The 25,505-nt window shown below is 39.3% G+C and overlaps 1 protein-coding gene across 2 annotated transcripts in view; it reads left to right on the top strand.

Annotated features, from left to right (window-relative positions):
* The window catches only part of ASCC3 (activating signal cointegrator 1 complex subunit 3), an 806,286-nt gene that overhangs the window by 738,760 nt on the left and 42,021 nt on the right, over window positions 1-25,505 (top strand). For both annotated transcript variants that reach the window (XM_075597525.1, XM_075597526.1), the window contains 2 exons: window positions 533-757; window positions 23,128-23,279. In XM_075597525.1, the coding sequence (XP_075453640.1) occupies window positions 533-757; window positions 23,128-23,279 (377 nt within the window). The remainder of the gene's footprint in view (window positions 1-532; window positions 758-23,127; window positions 23,280-25,505) is intronic.

The following is a 25,505-nucleotide window of genomic DNA, read 5'->3' as shown; positions in this document are numbered from 1 at the left end:
TATGAGGACTTTGCCTAGATAACCAGATAAAAGCACTGGGCTCTGTTTGACTTGATAGCCTACTCCTGCCCCATCAAGTGTGCAGTCCTGTATAGTTAATCTAATCACAGTCAATAACTATGTAGGAGGTCCTGCAGCAGGGTAGCGCACACTTGTGTATCTCACCATGTCTGTGGCCACATAAGTAATAAAACAGAGACCCTTCTTTGTTTCTTGTCTCCTCCACAGATTGATGCAAGAAAACAAATTGTTTCTCGTGTTTTTGGAGACCGTGCATGAAAGCTGAATATTTATTTTTAAGTATACTGTAAATGCATAATGATGTACCTTTGTTAATAATAAATGTAGGAAACATGGTGAAGCGAGTTGTCATCAGTGCGGAATTTGGTATGCCAATACGCATATTTATACGTAAACCAATTGTTTCACCTGCATCATATTGATTACGCAACACAATCTCTTGAATTTGTCAGTGCTCTTCAAGAATTTTTTTTTTTACAGCTAAAACAAACCTTTTCTTTCTTTTTTTTAGGATGCTGAAGAATACACAGATCTCCCAGTGAGGCACAATGAGGACCAATTGAACAGTGAGCTGGCCAAGCATCTTCCCATTGAAGTTAATCCTCATTCGTTGGATAATGCACACACTAAGACACATCTGCTATTGCAAGCCCATTTTAGTAGGGCCATGTTACCGTGTCCTGATTATGGTACAGATACCAAAACAGTGTTGGACCAAGCTATCAGAGTATGCCAGGTATCATCATTTTTACTTTTCAACCTTCAAGTTAAATTCATATATTCATGTTAGTTGGAAAAAAAGGAAAGCGAAGTTGCACAAATGCTGTTTCATCTTTATCTAAACATGATGTGCTGCCAATCTCCTGCAAATATGACACACACAGCAGTACTTGCTCGTGTGATTTCATTTACGTGTGTTGTAACTGGATCTTTTTTGGTCTTCTATTAAAGGAACAATCCAAGCGTTTTTTTTTTATTGTAATTTTTTAACAGGTTTGAAGCAGGGGGTCTCGGGAGCTCAACCCCGTTAATTTCAGCTCCGGAAACCCCCTGCTTCCGGAGATACCTCCTAATGGAGTGCCGGTATCTCTGCAGTTTTAAGCTTCCCCTTCACATGGGCCAATAGGAAGATGCACCAGGTGACATCACGTCTTCTTATTGGCCCGCTGCTCCTAGAAGTTTTGAGAAGCAGCCATACTGTAATATGAATCTGGCACCCCCTATGGAGTAAGCCCTTCCGGAAGCAGGGGTCCCCGGAGCTGAAATGAATGGTGTTCAGCTCCGTAGACCCCATGCTTCAATTGTGTATTAAAAATAAATTAATTAAACGGCTTGGATTTCCTCTTTAAGTTCCACTTAAATCATAAACCTTTGTAAACATATTAACAATATAGTTGGAAAGTTGACGAGTCTGAATGTGTGTGTCTGTGTGTGTGTGTGTATCAAGTGTTTCCTCTGTCCTTTGCCTGTTCCCTTGTTATCAGAGAACCAGAAGGGGAAGAAAGATGATCACCCTTTTGCAGAACTAGTCTATTTTGCTGAATATTTATTCTTTTACAAAAGGAACCAGTTATATTTTTTTCTGCTGTATTTAGCAGTGCCATCCTTTTTATATTCTAGAGATGTAATTTGTGAAAATCTCCCTCCACTATGTTATAATGGCCCCTGCCATTCAAATACATTGACACAACACAGGTTGCCACGGTAACAGCTGATACTACTAAAATAATAAACGGGTGAAAACATGGCAAAAATGAACGTATAAGGAAAACGAGAACTAAATTAACACAATACAAACAAACTACAATCTATTTTGTTTCTTTGGGGGTGGGGGGGGATTTCCTGCTTTAAGTCTAGTAAATAGGTAAGCATTCTTAACAGCAAACATCTATTCTGCTTACAAGCGGCACAGAAGATGTGTAGACGAAAAAGAGACATATTTATACATAACATGTTAACAATGTTTAACGGGGTCCATGAAGGATATTTATGTTTGGCCAATAAAAAAAAAATCATAACGCCATTTAATCATAAATCATGAGGCCAATAAAATTACTTAAACACCATGCAACTAACAGTATATGAACACCTTTTTTTCTAATTGAAATGAAAGACACAAACAACCTTAAGTTAGAGGGAAGCCAAGTTATATATAAGGGAATCATTTTTCTAATAAAATATATGTGCATTTTAGGGTAAATGTTCCTAGCCTTTTACGTGCTGGCAAATCATAAACCACATTACTACACAAAGCACTGTATTCTGCTTCATCAGTGGAATGGTTAGGCAGCATGAAAACATGTTGATTTAATCCAAAATCTGGAAATTCCCGGTTGATTGCCTAGAAAGCTGTTTTTTAGCTTCTGCAGGTATACTGTAAGCCTCTAATTTGACTTACACTTCTGGAACAGTAAACCCCATCATTACTGCACTCATGTGTTATAGCCATCTATAACTGTATACTTACATTGGTATAATTAATGTACTTTGCAAGAAAACACAATGGTGGGCCTTTTAAAAATGTACACTTGAAATCTGTTGGAGTCCTCGCCTTCATTTTGGTGAACAATACGGTTACGGTATCCTTGGAATAAAAGTAGACGCACCTACTCTGCTCTACTAACGGATGCAAGTTAAGCTAAGGTATTTTTTTCCAGAGCAAGAGCCCATTTACCCCAATCTGCCAGTCTAGTATCCACAGGGGTTTAAAAGCATCAACAATAATCTGATCATTTAAAACAGGAACATGTGCGTGCTGTTTCTTCAGTACTGTGTATAAAATGGACATTAGACAGACTGTGACATAATAAACTGTTTATGTTCTTAGTTTTTTTTTTTTTTAAATAACTTTTAACATACAGTAATTGAACAGCTATGGTCGGACAGATTAAAATTACAATCTTCCAAAATCAGATTATTTATCCAATCTCATGAATAATTATCTTCATTCTGGCCAGAATGTGAAAACTCTTCAGTTACATGTGGTAGGAAATATTCTCATTTCCGTTGACTTGAGGGATCTTTTTGTTCAATGAGAATGTAAAAATCTGACAAATGTTAATCAATATGTAATCAGAGTGCACCTGTATGTTTAGATCAGGGGTGCTCAACTCCACTCCTCAAGGCTCAGTCGAAGACTGGGCTTCTGATTGGACCACCTCTGCTGAAGCTGGGACATCCTGAAAACCTGACCTGTTGGGGGAGTGAGGGGGGAGAGCGCTTGAGGAGTAGAGTTGTGCACCGCTGGTTTAGATTATTCTGGTTTTGGCATGGATAGTTGATCAATTGCAAAAATTGTTTTTTTTGTCAAGTTACTAAAATGTTTATAAAATACTTTATTCTTTTTCACCAGAAAGATATAATATAACTAGGCTTGACTGTTTTTTTTTTTTTTTTTTTTTTTAAGGAATTGTAGGCTCCAGAAACATATTGTCAAGATGTAGTGATTTATGCGAACCAGTTAAACACTAGTGATAAATGCATTGTGTTAAGCTACAGGTGAATTTGCCTGACTCGGAAATGGCTCAAATTTTGCTTGAGTGTTTATATACTCCCTAAGGGAGTGTGAAAAATGTTTCCAATCGAATGCTCTGTAATACCAGGATAGGTTGTCAGACACTGCTATTGTACTACAATAACTCCAATACCATAGTCATTAAATTAGGAAGACGCAATGTGAACAACAAAAACATAATTATACTAGTCAGGGAAATAGTTGCAAAGAACATACAAAATGTATTGTATTATTTGTTTTATACATGCTTGTAAAGTTAGGCATGGTTTTTGTTACCAGTATTTGTTTTGTATATTAGTTACGGTTTGTGAACTGAGGTTAAAGTTCCTTGAATTTAAGGAGAACTCAGGCCTACATTAATCCCCTTCTCCCTCACCCCCTGCTGACCTGGTGCTGAACTCTGGTCAATGGAGAGTTGGTGGAAGTTCCCTTTTAGTAGCAAGGAATACAGGAGGGTATAATGTGTCCACTGGAAGAAAAGAAACTGTTTGTTAAAAAAGGCAACAAATGTTAATGTTCAATGATACTGTTACTGTTGAAGTGATGATTAGTAAGTAGCAGCATGATGGTAATGTTCTGTGTTAGAATGAGGTGTTTATCACACAACTTAAAGAGGAATAAAAAGCCACTGCAGATCCTGCAAACTCTCATGAACACATAATTTTTGTTGCTAATTTAACGGAGCATTGTATACATTTTGTTGATATTAAGTTACTGACTGAAACATCAATGCTTTTAAACACACACATTTATGGAGCGCTCACGTGGTAGAATGTAGAGGTCTTTTTTGTTGCATACCGTCCAAGTGTCAGCAAAGCAGCACAATGATAGGGGAAATCGGACCGGCACTGTAATGTGTAACAGGTGAATATATATTCTCAACGTTACAGCTCTTTATCAAGACTCCGTTTGGAGCCAAAACATGGAGAATTAAATTATATATAGCGAATGGAGAAACGGACACACCAGGGCTTGCAAGAAAGAAAACCTTTATTATAAACCGTCAACATTTCGGCTCCCACCTGAGCCTTTCTCAAGACGTCTAGAAAAAGGCTCAGGTGGTAGCAGACACATTTGCAGTTTTAAATCTTTTTTTTTTTTTTTTTTTTTTTTTTTTTTTTGCAAGCCCTGGTGTGGTCTGTATCTCCATTTGCTTTATCTACTGATACCTTACATTTTCCACCCAGGCTAATATATGCTAATTCTGTGGAGTGCCACTGTAGTTTTTTGTGTGAGTGTGAGTGTGAGTGTGTGTGTGTGTGTTCTCTATACCGTGTAGCTGTACCACAGAACAGTATCGAATATTTGTTTTTTATTTTATATATACATCTGTGTATATATATAGATATATATAGATATTACTTGTGAACACATTCACATGTCTTAGACAGGTCTGCTACCCTGCTTTTCGCCATTACCACCTAAAATACAGGGCTTCCACTGCAGCAATGGATTCTGGGAAATGACATGCAAATGAGTACACAGTGCCACCTTTTGTCTCAAGTCCATTATTACATGGAGCCCTTAAGTCAATGCTCGCTGTTTTAAACACAGCTTTTAAACATAGCCTGGGATGAGATGCAAAGCCAGTAAACTCACTCAGACTGTTTCAACCTTTTGGTTATCATCAGTGCGAGGTTGGTTGTATCGGCTTTGCAAATTGAGACTTTGGGTAGGTCTTCATCACACATTATTTAGGTTATGGTGGGTGAAAACGGTGACTAAAAAATCTCCACTATATATATATATATATATATATACATACATACATACATACATACATATATACATATATACATACATACATACATACATACATACATACATATATACATATATACATATATATATACACACACACACACATACATATCTTTTCCCACCCATGGTAGATCTTTTCCTGAATGGGACTGGGTAAAAGGATTAATGCTTAACCCATTTGGTGTATCAGTTCACTTGAGCATCTACTATGAAATGTTAATCACAACTTTAATTTGTACTGCATTAGCATTTTGATTAACTGGTGGCTAGTTGCTATACTTGAAGCTCTTTCACTCATAGACTCAGTCCTTGGAAATGACTTTGTGGTTAATTAAGTTTGTTAGACAGCAGCTGATCTTATGAACAACTGTTGCTACTGAAAGGATTATTTAAATATAGATTGTCCTCTTTAGTGTTTTCTTAATAGTATGTCAGTGTGATTTCACTGCCATCATAATTATTTGAATGGCTGCCTCATTTATTTTATTATTAATTCAGAGGTGGAGTCCGAAAACTAGCACACTTTGGTGTGTGTGTGTGTGTGTGTGTGTGTGTGTGTGTGTGTGTGTGTATGTTCCTGTGGAGGAGCCGATAGCCTATGGAGGGAAGCTGAAGAATCTCCTGCGGGTTCTCCTGGTAGCCACTCATGTCGACATTGTGAATCTCCCTCGCCCTGTGGGAGGAGAGTTTGGATATGACAAAGATATGCTAAAAGAAATCAGAAATAGGTTTGGAAACGATCTCCAGATCTCCGATAAGCTAATTGTGCTAATACAGTATATATACACACACGTGCGGTCCTTGGTTATCCAATGGAATTCGTTCTGGAAAGTAGCTTTGGATAGTGAAAGTGTTGTAAAGTGAGTCCCATGTTAATCAGTGGTGGTGAGCGTTGGATAAGGCATTCAGGCGTCGGAAAACGGCCCCATAGAATGGCATTGTAAAGCGTCGGACATGCCACCCGTCGTAAAGTGAAACGACGGATAGCAAGGACCGCTTGTATATAAATATCACACCAAACAATGGAAACATTATAATTAGCAAAATATTTGTATTTAGTAGTGTTAATTTTTAAATAATACTGAAAAAATGACATATGAGTGAGTATAATAGGAAAGAAATATACATTTAAAATTTAATTAAATTCCACAAATCAAAATAACAGATACAAAAAAAAAAGGAGGAATAAATTGATGATATCAGATGGGTGTAGTAATAAAGATGAGAAATTATAGTGCACCAGTTAAATGCAAAAGTTATTAAAAGGTTTTAAAACTCCAAGCTGCTGAATGATGTTGCCTGGTTAGGGGGCTGCTGCTCACTGCAGGGGTGCTTTCACCATCCAATGAAAATGTGTATCTTTATAAAGTAAGCGCAAAAAGAAAGACTATATTGTGAGTGCATATCTCATAGCTTTTTAATGTTCTGTATTTCAATTGATAAATTACTGTTCCATGTGGAGGTGTTTTTAAATGTACTTTATACAGATACACATATACAGCTGTGTGTAAAAGAAAGTACATCCTCTTTGAATTCCATGGTTTTACATATCAGGACATAATAGCAATCATCTGTTCCTTAGCAGGTCTAAAAATTAGGTAAATACAACCTCAGATGAACAACAACACATGACATATTACCCTGTGTCATGATTTATTTAACAAAAATAAAGCCAAAATGGAGAAGCCATGTGTGAAAAACTAAGTACACCTTATGATTCAATAGCTTGTAGAACCACCTTTAACAGCAATAACTTGAAGTAATTGTTTTCTGTATGACTTAATCAGTCTCTCACATCGTTGTGGAGGAATTTTGGCCCACTCTTCTTTACAACGTTGCTTCAGTTCATTGAGGTTTGTGGGCATTTGTTTATACACAGCTCTCTTAAGGTCCAGTCACAGCATTTCAATCGGGTTGAGGTCTGGACTTTGACTGGTCCATTGCAACACCTTGATTCTTTTCTTTTTCAGCCTTTCTGTTGTAGATTTGCTGGTGTGCTTGGGATCATTGTCCTGTTGCATGACCCAATTTCGGCCAAGCTTTAGCTGTCGGACAGATGGCCTCACATTTGACTCTAGAATACTTTGGTATACAGAGGAGTTCATGGTCGACTCAATGACTGCAAGGTTTCCAGGTCCTGTGGCTGCAAAACAAGCCCAAATCATCACCCCTCCACCACCGTGCTTGACAGTTGGCATGAGATGTTTGTGCTGATAGAGTAACATAGTAGATGACGTTGAAAAAAGACGTAGGTCCATCAAGTTCAACCTATGCTAAATTTAGACAACAGATACTTTATCCTGTATCTATACTTACTTTTTGATCCAGAGGAAGGCAAACAAAAAAACCCAGTGTAATATCATCCAATGATATCTCATAAGGGGAAAAATAAATTCCTTCCTGACTCCAAGAATTGGCAATCGGATTAATCCCTGGATCAACATCCTTCCCATGTATACTTGTTTGGTATATCCCTGTATACCTTTCCCATCTAAAAAGATGTCCAACCTTTTTTTGAACAAATCTATTGTATCTGCCATCACAGTCTCCATGGGTAATGAATTCCACATTTTAACTGCCCTTACTGTAAAGAACCCTTTCCTTTGTTGCTGGTGAAATCTCCTTTCCTCCAACCTTAAGGGGTGGTCCTGAGTCCTTTGTACTGCCCGTGGGATGAATAGTTCTTTTGAAAGCTCCTTGTATTGTCCCCGAATATATTTATATATAGTTATCTTATCTTATCCCCTCTTAGACGCCTCTTTTCTAATGTAAATAAATCTAATTTAGCTAGCCTCTCCTCATAAGTTAGATTGTCCATCCCCTTTATTAATTTGGTGGCTCTTCTCTGCACTCTCTCTAGTTCCATAATGTCATTTCTTAGGATTGGTGCCCAAAATTGTGCTCCATATTCAAGGTGTGGTCTTACTAATGCTTTGTAAAGGGGCATAATTATGTTTACTTCCCTTCAATCCATTGCCCGTTTGATGCAAGATAAGATCTTGTTTGCCTTTGCAGCTACTGCATGACTTTGAGCACTATTGCTAAGCCTGCTTTCTACAAGCACTCCTAAATCCTTCTCCATCAAGAATTCCCCCAATATATCTCCATTTAATTTGTAAGTCGCTTTTTTATTCTTGCATCCCAAATGCATAACCTTACATTTATCTGTATTAAACCTCATTTGCCATTTACCTGCCCACGTTTCCAGTCTCTCCAAGTCCTTCTGAAGAGAAATTACATCCTGCTCTGATTCTATTACCTTACACAATATAGTATCATCAGCAAAGATGGAGACATTGCTCTCGATCCCAACCTCAAGGTCATTAATAAACAAGTTAAAATGCAGGGGTCCAGTACCGATCCCTGAGGTACTCCACTCACAACTTTAGCCCAACCTGAAAAAGTTCCATTTATGACAACCCTCTGTTGTCTTTCCTTTAACCAGTTTTCAATCCAGGTGCATATATCATTACTGAGTCCAATTTTCTTTATTTTGTACACCAACCTCTTGTGTGAAACCGTATCAAAGCCTTTGCAAAATCTAAGTAGACCACATCAACTGCATTACCCTGGTCTAAATTCCTACTTACCTCCTCAAAGAAACAAATAAGGTTAGTTTGGCAAGATCTATCCTTCATAAATCCATGCTGACTATTACTAATAATTTTGTTTCCCATTAGGTATTCCTGAATATTATCCCGTATTAAACCTTCAAGTAGTTTCCCCACTATTGAAGTCATGCTTACAGGTCTGTAATTTCCCGGTTGTGATCTAGCTCCCTTTTTAAATATAGGCACCACATCTGCTTTACGCCATTCTTGTGGTACTGAGCCTGTGGAAATGGAGTCCTTGAATATTAAATATAATGCTTTGGCTATTACATATGCTGTGTTTGTTATGGCCAAACATCTCCACTTTGGTCTCGTCTGTTCCAGAAGTCTTGTGGTTTGTTCAGATGCAACTTTGCAAACCTAAGCTGTGCTGCCATGTTCTTTTTAGAGAGAAGAGGCTTTCTCCTTGCAACCCTTCCAAACAAACCATACTTGTTCAATCTTTTTCTAATTGTATTGTCATGAACTTTAACATTTAACATGCTAACTGAGGCCTATAGAGTCTGATATAACTCTTTGTTTTTTTGCAATTTCTCTGAGCATTGCACAGTCTAACCTTGGGGTGAATTTGCTGGGACGTCCACTCCTGGGAAGATTGGCAACTGTCTTGAATGTTTTCCACTTTTGAACAATCTTTTTCACTGTAGAATGATGGACTTTAAATTGTTTGGAAATTGCCTTATAAACATTCCCAGATTGATGAGCAGCAACAATTGCTTCTCTAAGATCATTGTTGATGTCTTTCCTCCTTGGCATTGTGTTAACACAAACCTTAATGCTCCAGAACAGCAAAGTGCTAAAACTTCGGCTTTTATAGAGGTGGTCACACTTGCTGATGATCAATTAATCAAGGGCATTTGATTAGCAGCACCTGTCTGCTACTTAGCATCTTTATTCCTATGGAAGCAGTAAGGGTGTACTTGGTTTTTCACACACAGCTTCTCCATTTTGACTTTATTTTTGTTACATCATGACACAGTGTAATATGTCATGTGTTGTTGTTCATCTGAGGTTGTATTTACCTAATTGTAAGACCTGCTAAGGAACAGATGATTGTTATTATGTTCTGATATGTAAAACCATAGAATTCAAAGAGGGTGTACCTTCTTTTTCACACAACTGTGTGTAGGTATATATATAAACCAATGTTGCAGCTGGCACTCCAAAGGTAAGCATCAGCATGTAGGTACATGTCCCATAAATAAATAAAAAATACGATACCGTTTGCACAAGACAGCACTCAAGTTGTAAAGGTATAAAAGATTGTATTATAAGGCAAACCAAGGCACAATATACCGACGTTTCTGTTAACAGAACGGAACCTTTCTCAGGGTGGTGCAGTGAAGGCATGAACCAGTGAAACATATATACCCCCAAGCCCAGCTGAAAGTAATTTATCAAACAATCGGTGATTGCATAACACAAAAAAACCATACCTGCACTCAAGTGACCTGTGTGGTGTAATAGCAGCCATTTTGACCTACGTGGTTGACCATCTTGAAGCAGATCTCCCCAGCGCATGAGCACCGACTGTTACTATGTTAAGCATGCACTTCCCAATGTTTACATGTTGCTATGCAATGGGATTGTGCGGCGGCCATTTTAAATATGTTGTGCATGCGCAAACTGTAGAAACATCCCGTGGGGGTGTACTAAAGGATGATATGTGTCCAGCTGCTACTAGAAATACACAATCAACTGCCGACTTTGAAAAACAATACAGGGGGGACACGGAGCATGAAGCAAGTTAAACAAAAGGCCAGATAAGGAACCAGCCAATTAGTCTAATACCAGTGGCCATATTGGAAGTACTGTGCATGCACGATATGCTAATCTATACTACGCATAGCAGGAGCCAGGTATTCATGTCTAATCCTCTAAGGCAATATATGGTCAGCAACAATGTATCAATATGACACAAATCCCCTATACTAGAGCAGTGACCAAGACATAAATGATATATATAAGTGCAAACTACAACAAAGTGAATAAAGTGAAAGGGGAACATAATAAACACCCTATTGAAGTAGTAAAAAATTGTGGGATGTTGTAGTTAATAGCTTGATCACAAACAATAATGGCAATCAATATAAATAAGTGACAGAGGTAAGTAAATGAACCACAACAGAGCCCTATATTAGTCCATCAATGAGATCCATATAGTCAATAATAAATGTCCAAAGTATGGAATTGTGAGTACAAATCACCTGCACTGCAAATTAGTTCATAAGAAATTAATCCAAACATATCCAACAGCACCTGGTAGCCAAGTCTATAGCGCTGTAGAAGAAACCTTCATAATTTTGGCAGACCACTGATTTCACAAAGTACATTCCTGTAACAATGAACATGATACATAAAACAGTATTAGTGAACCAATGCCTAATATGGCGGGCACAACAAAAGATGACCATGTAATGCATAAACATGTAAACACCAAAACATATCTAGCAGAACCTAGTCACTAGTTATATTTTATTTATTTATGTATAAAAAATGTTTTACCAGGAAGTAATACATTGAGAGATACCTCTCGTTTTCAAGTATGTTTGGGCACAGAGTTATAAAAAAAATACATGGTTACAGTAAAAGAACGGGGTTATACAGTGAATATCGTTTTAGGAAATGTTCAGCAGTCCACTAGTGACACAAAATATAGTCCTTTAGCTGCAAGCATGATGATAATGTGCATAAAATAATGCTGTGGAGAATGAAAATCATAGATTCAGCTGATATTGACAGTAATTTGTGGATACTTATAAGAAACAACTCAGTTTCCAATCTTCATTTAGACCTCTTGGACTCAGTGTGTCCAAACGGTGGAACATCCTTGCTTCCAGTTGCAGTAATACTTTATTGCGGTCTCCCCCTCTGCTAGAGACATGAGCTTGCATTATTGGCATGCAGCGGAGCGTAGATAACCCATGATGATATTCTTTGAAATTTCTGGCCACGGGTTGCAGATTAAGGTCCTCCCTATTGTCCGTGTCTGCAAGCGCGTTGCGAATCGTGGAGACTCAACCATTCTTTTAACATGAGCATAGTCTGGTTTAACCAGCCTAACCCACACGGACAAACCTGAAATCGCACAACCATTACTTGCTAGACTGGATTCTCTCCTCAAATCCCAGCAGAATACAAACCTCTGGCATCCTTCCTGACATTTTCAGTGACCATGCAATAGTGTACTGTGTAAGGAAAATTAAACCGCCCCATTCAAGCCCTAAAGTCCTCCTCACTAGAACATTTAGAAACTTTAACCCACAACAGTTTCTGGATGACCTTACCAACTGCCCCTGGCACAGAATCTATTTAATTCCCGACCCTGATTCTGCGCTCGACTATTTCCAGTCCGAGTTCTTAAAACTTTGTGATACCCATGCTCCACTACGCAGAATAAGGGTACGGGGTGCCCCTCCTTCCATGGGTTACACCTGACCTTATAGCACTCTACCAGTTCAGGGATGCCTTGTGGAAAAGCTACACAATAACTGGCACTACCAAGGATCTCAATCACTACAGATGCCTGCGGAACATGTGCACAAGGCAAACAAGGCACGCAAAAGCACAATATTACTCAGAAAATCTTCACCAGAATACATCAAACCCAGCTAACTTCTGGAAGGTTATCAACAATATATTCCAACCTTCTAACCATCAACAGACAAGTAATATCACTAAGGGGGATATTACTCTGACAACCCCGCTGACATTGCAAATGCATTCAATGATTACTTTGTGGGGTGTGCTACTAGCTTATTAGCGAAACGCAACCCAAACCACAAACCTGAATCTCATCCTGGGAGTACCCATATAGCCCCACCCCCTCCCAACACTGCCCACAATTTTCAATTTGGCCCAGTATCCGAAGAGGAGATTACACAAACGCTCCTCAAATTAAAACTAAGCAGCCAATGTGGACCTGACCTACTACAATCTAGGTTCCTAAGACTTGGTGCCCCAGCAATTGCCAAACCAACTGCTTCCATAGTAAACTATACTGTCTGTAGGCCATATCCCTAAGACCTGGAAAACTGCCAAAGTTGTCCCAATCTTCAAAAGTGGGGACTAAAACACTGTCTCAAACTACAGGCCAATCTCCCTTCTCCCAATCCTATCCAAAGTCATGGAAAAATGTGTCCACTCCCAATTAAGCGATTACTATACCAAGACAAATTTCCCTAGCCAATTCCAATCTGGCTTTCGCCCCAAACACTCTACCGTAACTACCCTGCTAAAAGTTTGCAATGAAATCCAGTGTGGAATGGAACGGGGTCAACTCACTGGTGCAATATTCCTAGATTTTGCAAAGGCTTTTGATACCGTTGATCATGCTATCCTGCTTAACAAACTCCAGAGCTGTGGAATAGGGCAGCATGCTTTAAACTGGTTTCAGTCCTACCTATCAGGTAGATCCCAACATGTGTCTATCTCAGGCTCTAACTCCAACCCCTTGGATATCCCGCAAGGCTCTGTTTTGGGGCCCCTACTCTTCTCAATGTTCATCAATGATCTTCCTACAGCTTGCAAGGAAGCTTTAATACACATGTATGCAGATGACACAATCCTATATGCGCACAGCCATTTCCTCTCTGACCTTGAACACATACTTCAGTCTGACTTTTTGAGACTCGAAAACTGGATTTCACAAAACAAACTGTTTTTAAACACTGACAAGACTGTAACAATGGTATTTTGGGACCAAGACTACATTTTTAAAGCTTCCAGTGACTGAGCTCCAGATCAGAACCATCGCTAACAGCACCCCAACTCCTGTTACTAGTTTTAAATATCTGGGCATATGGTTTGACTCCCACTTAACATTCAGAATGCATATTGGTACCCTGACATCCAAAACCTATGCCAAACTAGGTGTACTTTACAGGAACAAATCCTCCCTAAGCCTGCTGGTCAGAAAGCATATCGCACAGCAGATGCTAATGCCAATTATTGACTATGGAGACATAGTATATGGCTCGGCACCCCAAATCCACCTTAGCAAACTTGACACCCTCTACAATTCAATTTGTCGTTTCGTTCTCCAATGCAACTACACATCACTGCGAAATGCTCAAAGAACTAGATTGGTCATCACTTGAGTCTAGGCGCAAAGCTCACCTTTCCTGTCTTGCCTTCAAATACTTTCTGGGCAAGCTACCCATCTATCTGAACAAGCTCCTCAACCCTACCACATGCAGCACTTATCACCTGAGATCAGACTCCAAAAGACTGTTAATGGTCCCAAGGTTCAACAAAGTATCCGGCCATTCCTCCTTCTCTTTCCGTGCACCCCAAAACTGGAACAACCTACCAGAGACTCTCGCATCCACCACCAGTTTACGTTCTTTCAAAACCAAGACTGTCTCGCATTTTAATCTGGTCTGTAACTGTTACGTACGCCTATAATATACATCTCCTCTAGCTGTGCATGCAATGTATTGTATATAATGTATACCCTGTTCATTGATGTAACTGTATTTGTAACCATGTATTATTTGTCATTAACTATGTCCAGGACATACTTCAAAACGAGAGGTAACTCTCAATGTATTACTTCCTGGTAAAACATTTTATCTATAAACAATAGTCTTTCCCACAAGGGCAACAGATTAAATAAACCACGTAACGTGACTCGCAGTTCAAGGGATTCATTATTTTTAGCTGATTACCATTATGGGGATGTGTATATGTTTGTAACCATGTCGGTTTAGGAAAATACTTTGTTACTGGATCTGCTTGAGTCAAATAGTCACCCAAATTGTGCCCTCTTCTGTATGAGAACAATGGTGGATTGCTGAAACTGCGTCCAATTTTCTGATTTTGTGCAAAGATATGGTAATGCTTGAGGATACCAGATGCATACTGTATGTACTTTTGATAGTAAAACAGTCATTCTTCTTGCTCTCGTCTTGTTTTTTGAGAAGCATTCCTCTATCCATCCCTCTGGCTTTAGTTAATGCCATTGCTATGTCCTTGGTAGCATATCCCCTTTCATGGAAACGCCGGGCCATCTGGGATAGTGAATGTTCCAACTCTTGTGGATCACTTGTTATTCTTAGGCTGCGCTTATAGCGACAGCGACGTGACGTCGCTTCAAAACAAGTGCATTGAATCTGTAGCATGCGCTTATAGTAGGGGCGACGGAGTAACGAAGAGACATGAATCTCTGTAGTCAGTAGAATTTGATTTTTACAGAGACGGTCTCCTCATGTGACAGGCTGTAACCAATCAGATAGCTTCTGATCTGATGCAGGGAGAGGGGAAATGTGTCTGTGTGTGAGTGCAGGGAGAGGGGGGTGGGATTGTGTGTGTGGGGGGGGGGGATTGTGTGGGATTGTGAATGTGTTTGTGTGGGATTGTGTGTGTGTATTTGTGTGGGATTGAGTGTGTGTGATTGAATGTGTGGGATTGTGAGTGTGTGTGAATGTGTGTGTGAGGGAGGGGGGATTGTGTGTGTGTGTGTGTGTGTGTTGTGTGATTGTGTGTGTGGGATTGGGATTGTGGGAGTGTGTGTCGTGTGTGTGTGTGTGTGTGTGTGTGTGTGTGTGTGTGTGTGTGTGTGTGTGTGTGTGTGTGGAGGGGGATTGTGTGTGTGTATGTGATTAAGTGATTGTGTGTGTGGGGGATTCTGTGTGTGATTGTGTGTGTGGGGGGGATTGTGTGTATGTGTGGGATTGTGTGTGTGGGATTGTGTGTGTGGGGGGGGGGATTGTGTGTGTGTGTGTGGGGGGGGGGAGGGATTGTGTGTGTGTGGGATTGTGTCTGTGTGTGGGATTGTGTGTGTGTGGGGGATTGTGTGTGTGGGGGGGGGAGATTGTGTGTGTGTGGGGGGGGATTGTGTGTGTTGGGGGGGGATTGTGTGTGTGTGGGGGGGATTGTGTGTGTGGGGGGGATTGTGTGTGTGGGGGGGATTGTGTGTGTGAGATCAGGGCCACCAACAGAAATCATGGGGCCCAGGAAAAATGAAAGGAGCAGACACCCCCCCTCCCCCAACCCATAGCGCACCTACCACGGAAATATTTTTTTTAGCTTGTAACTTTTACTTAACCCCCCAATACATACAAAAACACACCCCACCCCACCAATACATCTAAAAATACCCCACTCCTCCCCAATAAATCTACAAATATACCCACTCCCCCCCCAATACATCTACAAATATACCCCACTCCCCCCCAATACATATATAAAATACACCGCCAATACATATACAAATCAGGCTTGCCTTGGGGATTATCACAGGTCGGGCCGGTGGCTGCAGGGGGAGGGCGGTGTGGTGGTGGGGGGGGGCCGTTGCCAGGCAATTAGGGGTGGATGGTGGCGGGAGCCCAGCGGCTGGCGGGACTGCGGGGGGTGGTGGGTGGCGGTAGCCCGGCGGCTGGAGGGACTGCGGGGAGCTGGCGGTGGCAGGGGCCCGGCTGCAGGTCACAGCAGTTGCTGCCGGCCCTGCCCCGCTGCAGGCAGCTCTGTCCCACAATGGCTGCTCGTGTGCGCGCCGGGCCTCCCTCTCACGCCGGCGAGGCGGAAGCTTAGCCCAGCTGACTTCCGCCGCTGACGACCCGGCACGGGTGCAGCATTTTATTATTGGGGTTGTATTTTTATATGTATTGGGATGGCTGGGAGTGTATTTTTATATGTATTGGGGGGTTGGGGGTGTATTTTTATATGTATTGGGGGGTTGGGGGTGTATTTTTATATGTATTGGGGGGATGGGGGTGTATTTTTATATGTATTGGAGGGATGGGGGTGTATTTTTATATGTATTGGGGGGATGGGGTTGTATTTTTATATGTATTGGGGGGTTGGGGGTGTATTTTTATATGTATTGGGATGGGTGGGAGTGTATTTTTATATGTATTGGGGGGTTAAGTAAAAGTTGTACGCTAAAAAAAAAAATTCTTTGGTAGGTGTGCTATGGGCTGGGGGCTGCTCCTTTCATTTGTCCTGGGCCCCATGGTTTCTGTTGGTGGCTCTGATTGTGTGTGTCTGTGTGTCTGTGTGTCTGTGTGTCTGTGTGTCTGTGTGTCTGTGTGTTTACAAGTGAAACACACTATATGAAAAACTTTAAAATAGTAAATTCTCCCGTAATTTAAAGTAAAAGTACTGTAAATTCAGCATACAAACAGAAATTACAACTCCTCTCCATTTCAGCCTTCCCCATTGCTCTTGTCCCCACCCCTCTGCCTTCTGTCACTCCTCTTGTAGCTAGAGACGTCTCCCAAACTCAAATTACAACTTTCGCTTGGGCTACGGAGACGGGAGACGTCATCCGTAGCTGTAGCTGGCACTATAAGCGCAGCCTTATTGTCCTCAAAAATTGTGAATATGGTAAACCTTTTTTCAAAGGTGGAGGACTATGACTGGTTGCAAGAACAAGTGAATTTTTGACCGTTTTTTCATTAAAGATTTTCGTAGATAATGTCCCATTTTGTTTACACAAAACTGTATTCAGAAATGTGACTTGAGTCTTGCTGCTTGCTGTGAAACGGATAGTTGATGGGATACTGTTCAAAGTGTCAATGAATACTAACAAATCAGGTTCAATGCCCTCCCAAATAAGGAAAACATCATCAATGTAGCGTAGATATGTGATGATGTGTTTACTGTATGGAGTATCATTGCATATGTGGGTCTGCTCGTACGTGTCCATGAACAGGTTTGTGTAAGAGGGCACCATGTTGACCCCATGGCCGTCCCCATAAGTTGCAGATAGAATTGTTTTTCGAATTGAAAGTAATTTTTATGGAGTATGATCACCATTAGGAATAGCAAAAAATCAGGAGGGGGACCTTCTGAATAGTATAATTGTTGAAGTGGATTCTGCTGGCTTCAATACCTTCATCATGTTTGATGTTAGTATACAGACTAGCTACGTCCATTGTCACTAATACTGTATTGTCAAAAATAGAAGTCAGTCCCTCTATGCGGTTGATGAAATCTGTGGTGTCCCTAATGAAGAAACTAATTTGCGCTACCATGGGCTGAAGAAAAAAATACTATAAATTGTGATATTGGTTGACAAAGTGATACTCTGGCTGATATAATCGGTCTACCTGGAGGTGCAGTGATAGATTTATGTATTTTTGGTAAGATGTATATCACCAGGATAATGGGATATGGCTGTTTAAGAAAATTGCCTGTTTCTTCTGAGATCCATCTTTTTGTGATGCCCTATTCAATAATAGTATCTATTTCTCTCTTGTATGTAAGAGTGGGATCTGAGGAGAGGGTTTTGTAATTAGAAGTAATACCTACAGTAATTGTTTTAATATTTACCCTTGGTAATATGTATAGGGCATAACGACTATCCCACCTCTTTATCCAAGGACCTGATTATAATATCCTTGTTATTTTTTAATGATTTTAATGATTGGTATTCAGCCCTGGTTAAATTAGAGTAGCTGGTTGCATATTTTTTTATTTTTTGCCTGGTTTCATTTTCAATTAAACTCATAAAAGCTAGAATGTTATGATTAAATGTTTGCGGATTAAATGAGCCGCACGGACTGTATTACTGTTATCAAAAGTACTGTCAGTAGTATTATATTGCTTACTAAAAAAGTCTTTCCATTTTAGTTGACGATTCAGTTTATATAAATCGACTTCTCACCCAAAGGGGTCCTGTCGATGTGTAGGTACTAATGAGACCTTTGCTGAGTCGGTTAACCTCTGCTGTGTTCAACATATAATATGACATGTTAAAAACTACAGTTTCTGAAGATGGCCCCTGTTGGCCCCCCTGTTCTTTGATTGTCACGGCAGGTATCGGCTGTTTCCTGCCGCCTCTCCTAATTTTGCCCCTGTACCTGTTAATGTTAAAGGTGTTTTGGGATGTGGTGGTTTGCCCTGTAAAAAATAGGAACTGTAGCAGTAGCGTCAGGGTTATCAGAAAAGTCCGTATCACTAGTATTAAATGTGATGTCTGTAGCTGCTGTTCTTCTTGATTTAGAAAAATATTTTTTACATTGTTGTCTACTTTGAGACGGATCACCAAGGCCTAATAACCACCCGTATACTTTCCGTTCTTTATAATCTGCTTTTACCAATTTTAATTTCTCTTTATTGTATTTAATGATATTTCTATATATAAGTCTATCGTTGTTTGGATTTTATCCAACCAATCAGTAGAAGTATTAGCACTCAAAACGTCACCGTAATTGGTGTATACAGGCATACCCCGCATTAACATACGCAATGGGACCGGAGCATGTATGTAAAGCGAAAATGTACTTAAAGTGAAGCTGTACCTTTTTTCCACTTATCGATGCATGTACTGTACTGCAATCGTCATACACGTGCATAACTGATGTAAATAACACATTTGTAACAGGCTCTATAGTCTCCTCGCTTGCGCACAGCTTCGGTACAGGTAGGGAGCCGATATTGCTGTTCAGGACGTGCTGACAGGCGCATGCGTGAGCTGCCGTTTGCCTATTGGGCGACATGTACTTACTCGCGAGTGTACTTAAAGTGAGTGTCCTTAAAGCGGGGTATGCCTGTATACAGTATATCTCAAACTTTAACACTGCTATACCGACAGTGATTCTAGATCACAGTCTATATTTTGTGGATATTGTGGGAAGGCTCCTTGAATACAACTCTATGGGGCTTATTCTGTATCCGCCAAAGACGCCAACCGGACAGGTTTCATCTGAAACTTCCCATTGACTTTAATGGGTATTTTCAGCTCGAAACAGCCCGAACGACCACTTCAGCGTATGTAGAATTGATGACTAAAACGCTGCCTGTGGGGTTGAATCTCACAAAAATAGAGCTGCTAGAAGAAAAATATGAAAATTAAATTGCTACTGCAATTCTCTTCCCAGCACAAAATACTGAAATTGCGTAGTACACTTCCCTGCTCATGACTAAACCAATTCAGCATTTCTTCAGAATTTGTCTAATTTAATTGAATCAGCTCTGCGTGTGTAAACAACTCCTTTGTTGAAAGAAGCTTTCACTGTTTAGTTTGCCTTAAGTAACAGCAGTCTTCTGTTTGTCTGTAAAACATTTGATTCAATGCAGAGATTAATAAGAACTGCTTCAGACCATTCCACTAGTGGGCTGTAAAACAATTATTACATGTATGTACCTTCTCAAGGCTGCATCAAACAATGTTATTTGTAAGGCAAACAAAAATAAGTTTGAAGAAAATGCTCATGGGCTTTCAGCCTAAAGCTGCTCGGATAAAACAATACTTATATATCTTTTCCGTTGTTCATATTTCTAACATGCCATGGTAAGACACAAATCTGTTTTCATCGTTTGTATTATCTCTCAACGTAAATGTAAATTATTTTAAAAAAAAGAACTGCTGCAATTTGGTGCAATTAGTTAGATTTTTTCTTTCATTTGTTGAATGTGAAAGATTATGCAGAGGGAAAGGATATGGAAATCCTACATGTAGTTGAAGAACAGACATATAGCTAGATTAATTAAAGTATGCCAACCCTGATTGCTCTTCGCTCAATATAACTCTGAGGGAATATACAAGGTTTTGAATAATGCACCCTCTTGACAGAAAAACAAAAGCAACCATATTGCTCTTTATTTTAAACAGCGGTGCATTGCAGAAGAAAGAATTGGTATTAAAAGTACTGTTAATATTCAGAACTTTGCCGTTTATCATTTTGAATGGCTTCTTATTAAAGTACAGTTGTTATTGAAGACAATTTTTTACCAAACAGTGCTATGCTGAACTTCACCAGGGCCCATACGATAGGGGCCCTTATGACATCATTTGACTTTTCTAGTTCTCTAGACGGAGGTTATGTTCATGGCTCCATCGGAGTGGTGAACGCAATTGGAAAAGAAGTGGAAGACACTCTACTTCCAATTAGCGTCACTGAGCGCCTGGATGTAGCCAGGTGATGACTGCTCCAATAGATGGTTGTGATCCCAGAGGTGCGGGCTTTCATCAGGAATGGATCTGTTTTTTGTAGGAGCTAAGCACCATTAAGTAAGTCTGGGCCTACATCCCTAAGATAAATTAGCATCCATTAAAAAAAAAAATATATATATATATATAGGCAATACGATACCGTGTTTGAGACGAATATCAAGAGGCAGGACTCCAATGGATGGTCAAAAAAAGCTTTGTATTGTTAAGACATCATAACCAACGTTTCGGTCCTACATGCGGGACCTTTCTCAAGGTGATGTGAATACAGAGTGCAACAGAACACATATAAATACCCTAAAAACACATAACAAACAGGTGCAATCAATAAAATAATACCTTATTTGATAATTATGAGAAACATGTGTTTGTTATGTGTTTTTAGGGTATTTATATGTGTTCTGAGTGCTGCCTCTTGATATTCGTCTCAAACACGGTATCGTAAATGTGGATAACCATTTATATCCACTCCCACTCCACACACACCTTGTGTAAAGCACTGTATATACTGTGGGCTCTCCATTCATTTTTATTCACACTGATACACATACACACTCTTTCTTCACTTGCTTTCAGGAACCTTTTGACACCTCTAGTCATTAAACACATCCACACCGGGGGAAGGACCAGCACAGATAACATTCCAAGAGACACTGTTTTTAAGTATACCCTTGCTTCATTCATTGTAACATCGCCGGAAGAAGAGATCAGTGTATCTCGAAAGCTCGCACAAATAAAAGCATTTCGTTAGCCACAGAACGGTATCATCTATTTATTTTTTTATTATATATTTATATATATATATATATATATATATATATATATATATATATATATACATATATACATGTGGTAACCACGGGGATCCTGATGACAAAAGACAGCACACCGCAGTAATAATCCAAAAAATGTGTAATTTGAACACAGGGCCGCCAACGTTTCGGTCCTCGTATACAGTGTTCGACAAACCTATACATTTGCTCGCCCCGGGTGAGTGGATTTAACCCCCGGCCGAGTAAATATTGGCCCAAGCAGCCCACGTTTGGTACTAGGTGGCGAGTAGATTTTTTGGTGATTTGTCAACCACTGTGTGTATATATATATATATATATATATTAATATATATATATAAGAAAAGATGGCCTGTAATGTGACACTAATAAATGTCTTTAAATAGACTAGAATAATGAACAGTTTAATAATATTCTGGATAGTGGCTTGGTGTGCTTTTATTGACTGTAAATGACAGATGGTTTTGCAGTTATTTTGCCCATTTTTACACATGCACAGTAATATGCATTTATGACTTACTTTTCACTCTAGTCATTACATGTATTTATTTGTATGTACAGAAAGGTGGTAGATGTGTAGAATAGCTTTCTAGCAGAGCTGTTTGGGCTTATTACAGCCCAAGAATTCAGAAATGCTTGAGAAACAGAGATACAAAATAACTCTACTAGTGTAAGAAGTGATGAATAAAAAGTCTTATTTCTGGTATATTTTTGGGGACAATGGAGCAAAATGGTACAGATCTACCAACAGATTTCATGTAGACATCTGTTTAACAGAACAAATCATGTAATTCAAGGAGCAATCCATGTTGCATTGTTTTGTTTTGTTTTTTTGTTATAGGATTGAAGCAGGGGGACTTCGGAGCGGAACCCCATTCATTTCAGCTGCCCCCCATTCATAGCCTGCTTCCAGAGATACTTACTTCCGTTGGGGATATGAGTATTTCTGCAACCAGGGAACTTGTGTGCCTAATGAAATGGCGGCTTTAAATGTCCCGCTGGCCAAGAGGAAGCAGTGACGTCATCAGTGGTGGCTTCTTATTTGCTCGTGTAACCTGGACATTTAAACTTTACAGATACAGGCAGAACCTACGGAGGTAAGTATCTCTGAAGCAGGGGGTCCCCGGAGTTGAAATAATGGGTTTCCACTCCGGGGACCACCTGCTTCAATCCTAGTACAAAAAAGCAAGAAATGCATCCCGGATTGCTGCTTTAAACTTAACTGAAGTTGCTGTTCATTTGGGGGGGGGGGGGGGGTTTAGATTGTGAGAAAGTGGATGTCCTTTATTTTGATGAGGAATAATGATATGTAAATGTGTATTTCATTTATCAAAATAAATTAAGGGCGGGGGACGTACACCTGTTGAAAGTCCATGTAACATGCTGCTCTTCAATGTGTTTCCAGTTAATCCTGCTCTCATGGCCCTTCTATTCATTCAGAAGTTTTCGGGTGGTTTTTTTTGTGTGTTCGTGTTTAGCTTGGGTCAAAAAAAGAAGTGAAAATTATCATGTCATGTTCCCTCTGCTTAGGCGATGTTGGATATTGCAGCAAATGAGGGTTGGCTTGTGACAGCCTTGAACATAATTCATTTGGTCCAGATGGTGATCCAAGCCCGATGGTATCACGAATCCTGTCTGCTTACAGTTCCAAGCATTGAAAAGAACCATCTTTATCTATTCAGGTGTGTAAAAAACTTGAAGTAGTTACCTTGTTATTAAAAATAGATTGTTTATTGCATTCTTTAACTTTGTTAAAGTATAATAAAGTAATGATTTTTTTTTCAAGTAGTGTAAAAAGTCACCATGTTTTTCAAGTCCAGCGAAATTAAAAAAAAAAAAAAAAAAAAAAAGTTCAAAAATACCTAGTTTCAGAAAAAATAACAGAAATAGCTAATCATAGCATATAGAATAGATTTTAATTTCAAATGTGTGGGTAGCTGCTTTAATGCATTATTTGCATTTATATATTTTATATTGAAATTATAGAAAAATTTGCTATATGGAAAAAAGAAACAAAAAAACAGTATTTCACCATGAAAAGTTCACTCGAAAAAATGTTTCTTACCCAGCATAAATCACACTTTTTTACTCTAGTTGTTTGTCTTCTATGCTGTTGGGGGAAATATGGATGCTAAGGTTGTTAATCAAATGTTTCACCAGGATGTAATACATTGACAGTTACCTGTCATTTTCAAGTATGTCCCTACAAGTCTTTGATGACATCAAAGATTCAATAATTCACAGTTTGAACTTCACAAACTATGGCATAAAGAAATGTTTTACCATGAAATGTACAATGCGCATGCAAATATGAAAAGAAACTGACAGGAATTTGTGGGACAATCTCAAAGCAGGGAGGGGGGGAGATGATGGTTCAGCTAGTCCCTGGGCCATAACTTAACGTTTACATTTTTCTAATATTTGACCATTGAGGTGTGATCTATAATGTTATGTTCTTGTTTCTATAACGCATACAAATATACTTGTGACCAAACATAGATAAAATGTGTGGATCTGACAGGATTGCAGCCAGGTTTGAACTCTCAAATCTTCACAGTCTCCAAATTATGATTCAGGGCAATATGGCATCCAAAGTCAGGGGCTTTAAAATTCCAATGTAGTGAGGTCATTCTTTTTTTGAAGGTCAGGATTTGCTAAAATGTGCATACCTGTCACTGGGAAGTTTCCCCCCTCCCCCCCCCACAGGTAAAAGTGAAACTGTATAGGTATTGAAAATACAAGTGCTATTAGTTAATTAAAATGTTGTGGTTCTTGTCATGTAACACACAATATCTCATGCAGTCGTTGTTTGTTTAACCTGCCCCATAAGTAATTTGAATAAATAGTGTACTGTCGCACTCTTTACCACTAGAAAGCACATTGTATGTACGAAGTATTTTTAGAAACTATTACTGTAATTTTGTAAATTCATGCATGCGTGAATGAAAATAGATACATAGGAGTATACAGGTGCACCAACGAGTATTCTAAAACTTGCCTTAGAAAATCTGGGGCTATCACCAACAAGACCCAGGTACATGCTGGGTACATGCTGCAACATTTCAGTGACATTTCTGCAAAAATGTTGCAGCATGTACCTGGGTCTTGTTGGTGATAGCCCCAGATTTTCCGAGGCAAGTTTTAGAACACTCGTCGGCGAACCTGTATGTGCTCTCAAAATTCACAATAGTTGCGGCTTCTAAAACTCAATGGGGAAATCCCATAGAAAGGAAAGGATAGCACTCCAAAATAGTGGTTAATATTTATTCATCCAATGTTTCGGTCCATCACAACTTCTCAAGGTTAAGAAAGGTTTGCTGTGTTGGACCAAAACATTGGATGAATAAATACTAACCACTTGGCCACTATTTTGGAGTGCCTCTCTTTTCACTTAATTTCATTCAAATCAACACATTTCATTATTGTAGAGTTACTTATGTCCTAACATAGCTGTACACTTTACAGCTGTGGATTTAGGTAAAATATATTGAACCATATCATTTTACTATAATAGAGCCTACTAGACCCAAAGCTTGTCCATAAAGAGCTGGCCCGTTATCTCAAATAAGTAGCAACAGTTTTATAAAACTCTAGTTGCCCTCATAAATATGTTCTTACATATGTTCAAAGTTCAACATTTTGAATGGAGTATTAACAAATAGCCACAAATTTCCATCTATTTCTAAATAGCCATCATAGGTTGTGGAAGCCATTATAGGTTGTAAGCTCAGATTTAAAATAAAAAATCTCTGTTCTGAAATCGGCAAATAACTTTAATACATACCTCTGATTAAATACAATAACAAATGTAGCATTTATAGAAGATGCTGCCTTTGGTAAAATAATGAAACCCTCACAATTGTACACTGTGAGGATTATTTTAAATGTGTGCAAGTTATATATAACTT

The sequence above is a fragment of the Ascaphus truei genome, chromosome 4 (genome assembly GCF_040206685.1).
Source record: "Ascaphus truei isolate aAscTru1 chromosome 4, aAscTru1.hap1, whole genome shotgun sequence".
Lineage (NCBI taxonomy): Eukaryota > Metazoa > Chordata > Amphibia > Anura > Ascaphidae > Ascaphus > Ascaphus truei.
This window is presented reverse-complemented; position numbering and strand designations above follow the sequence as displayed.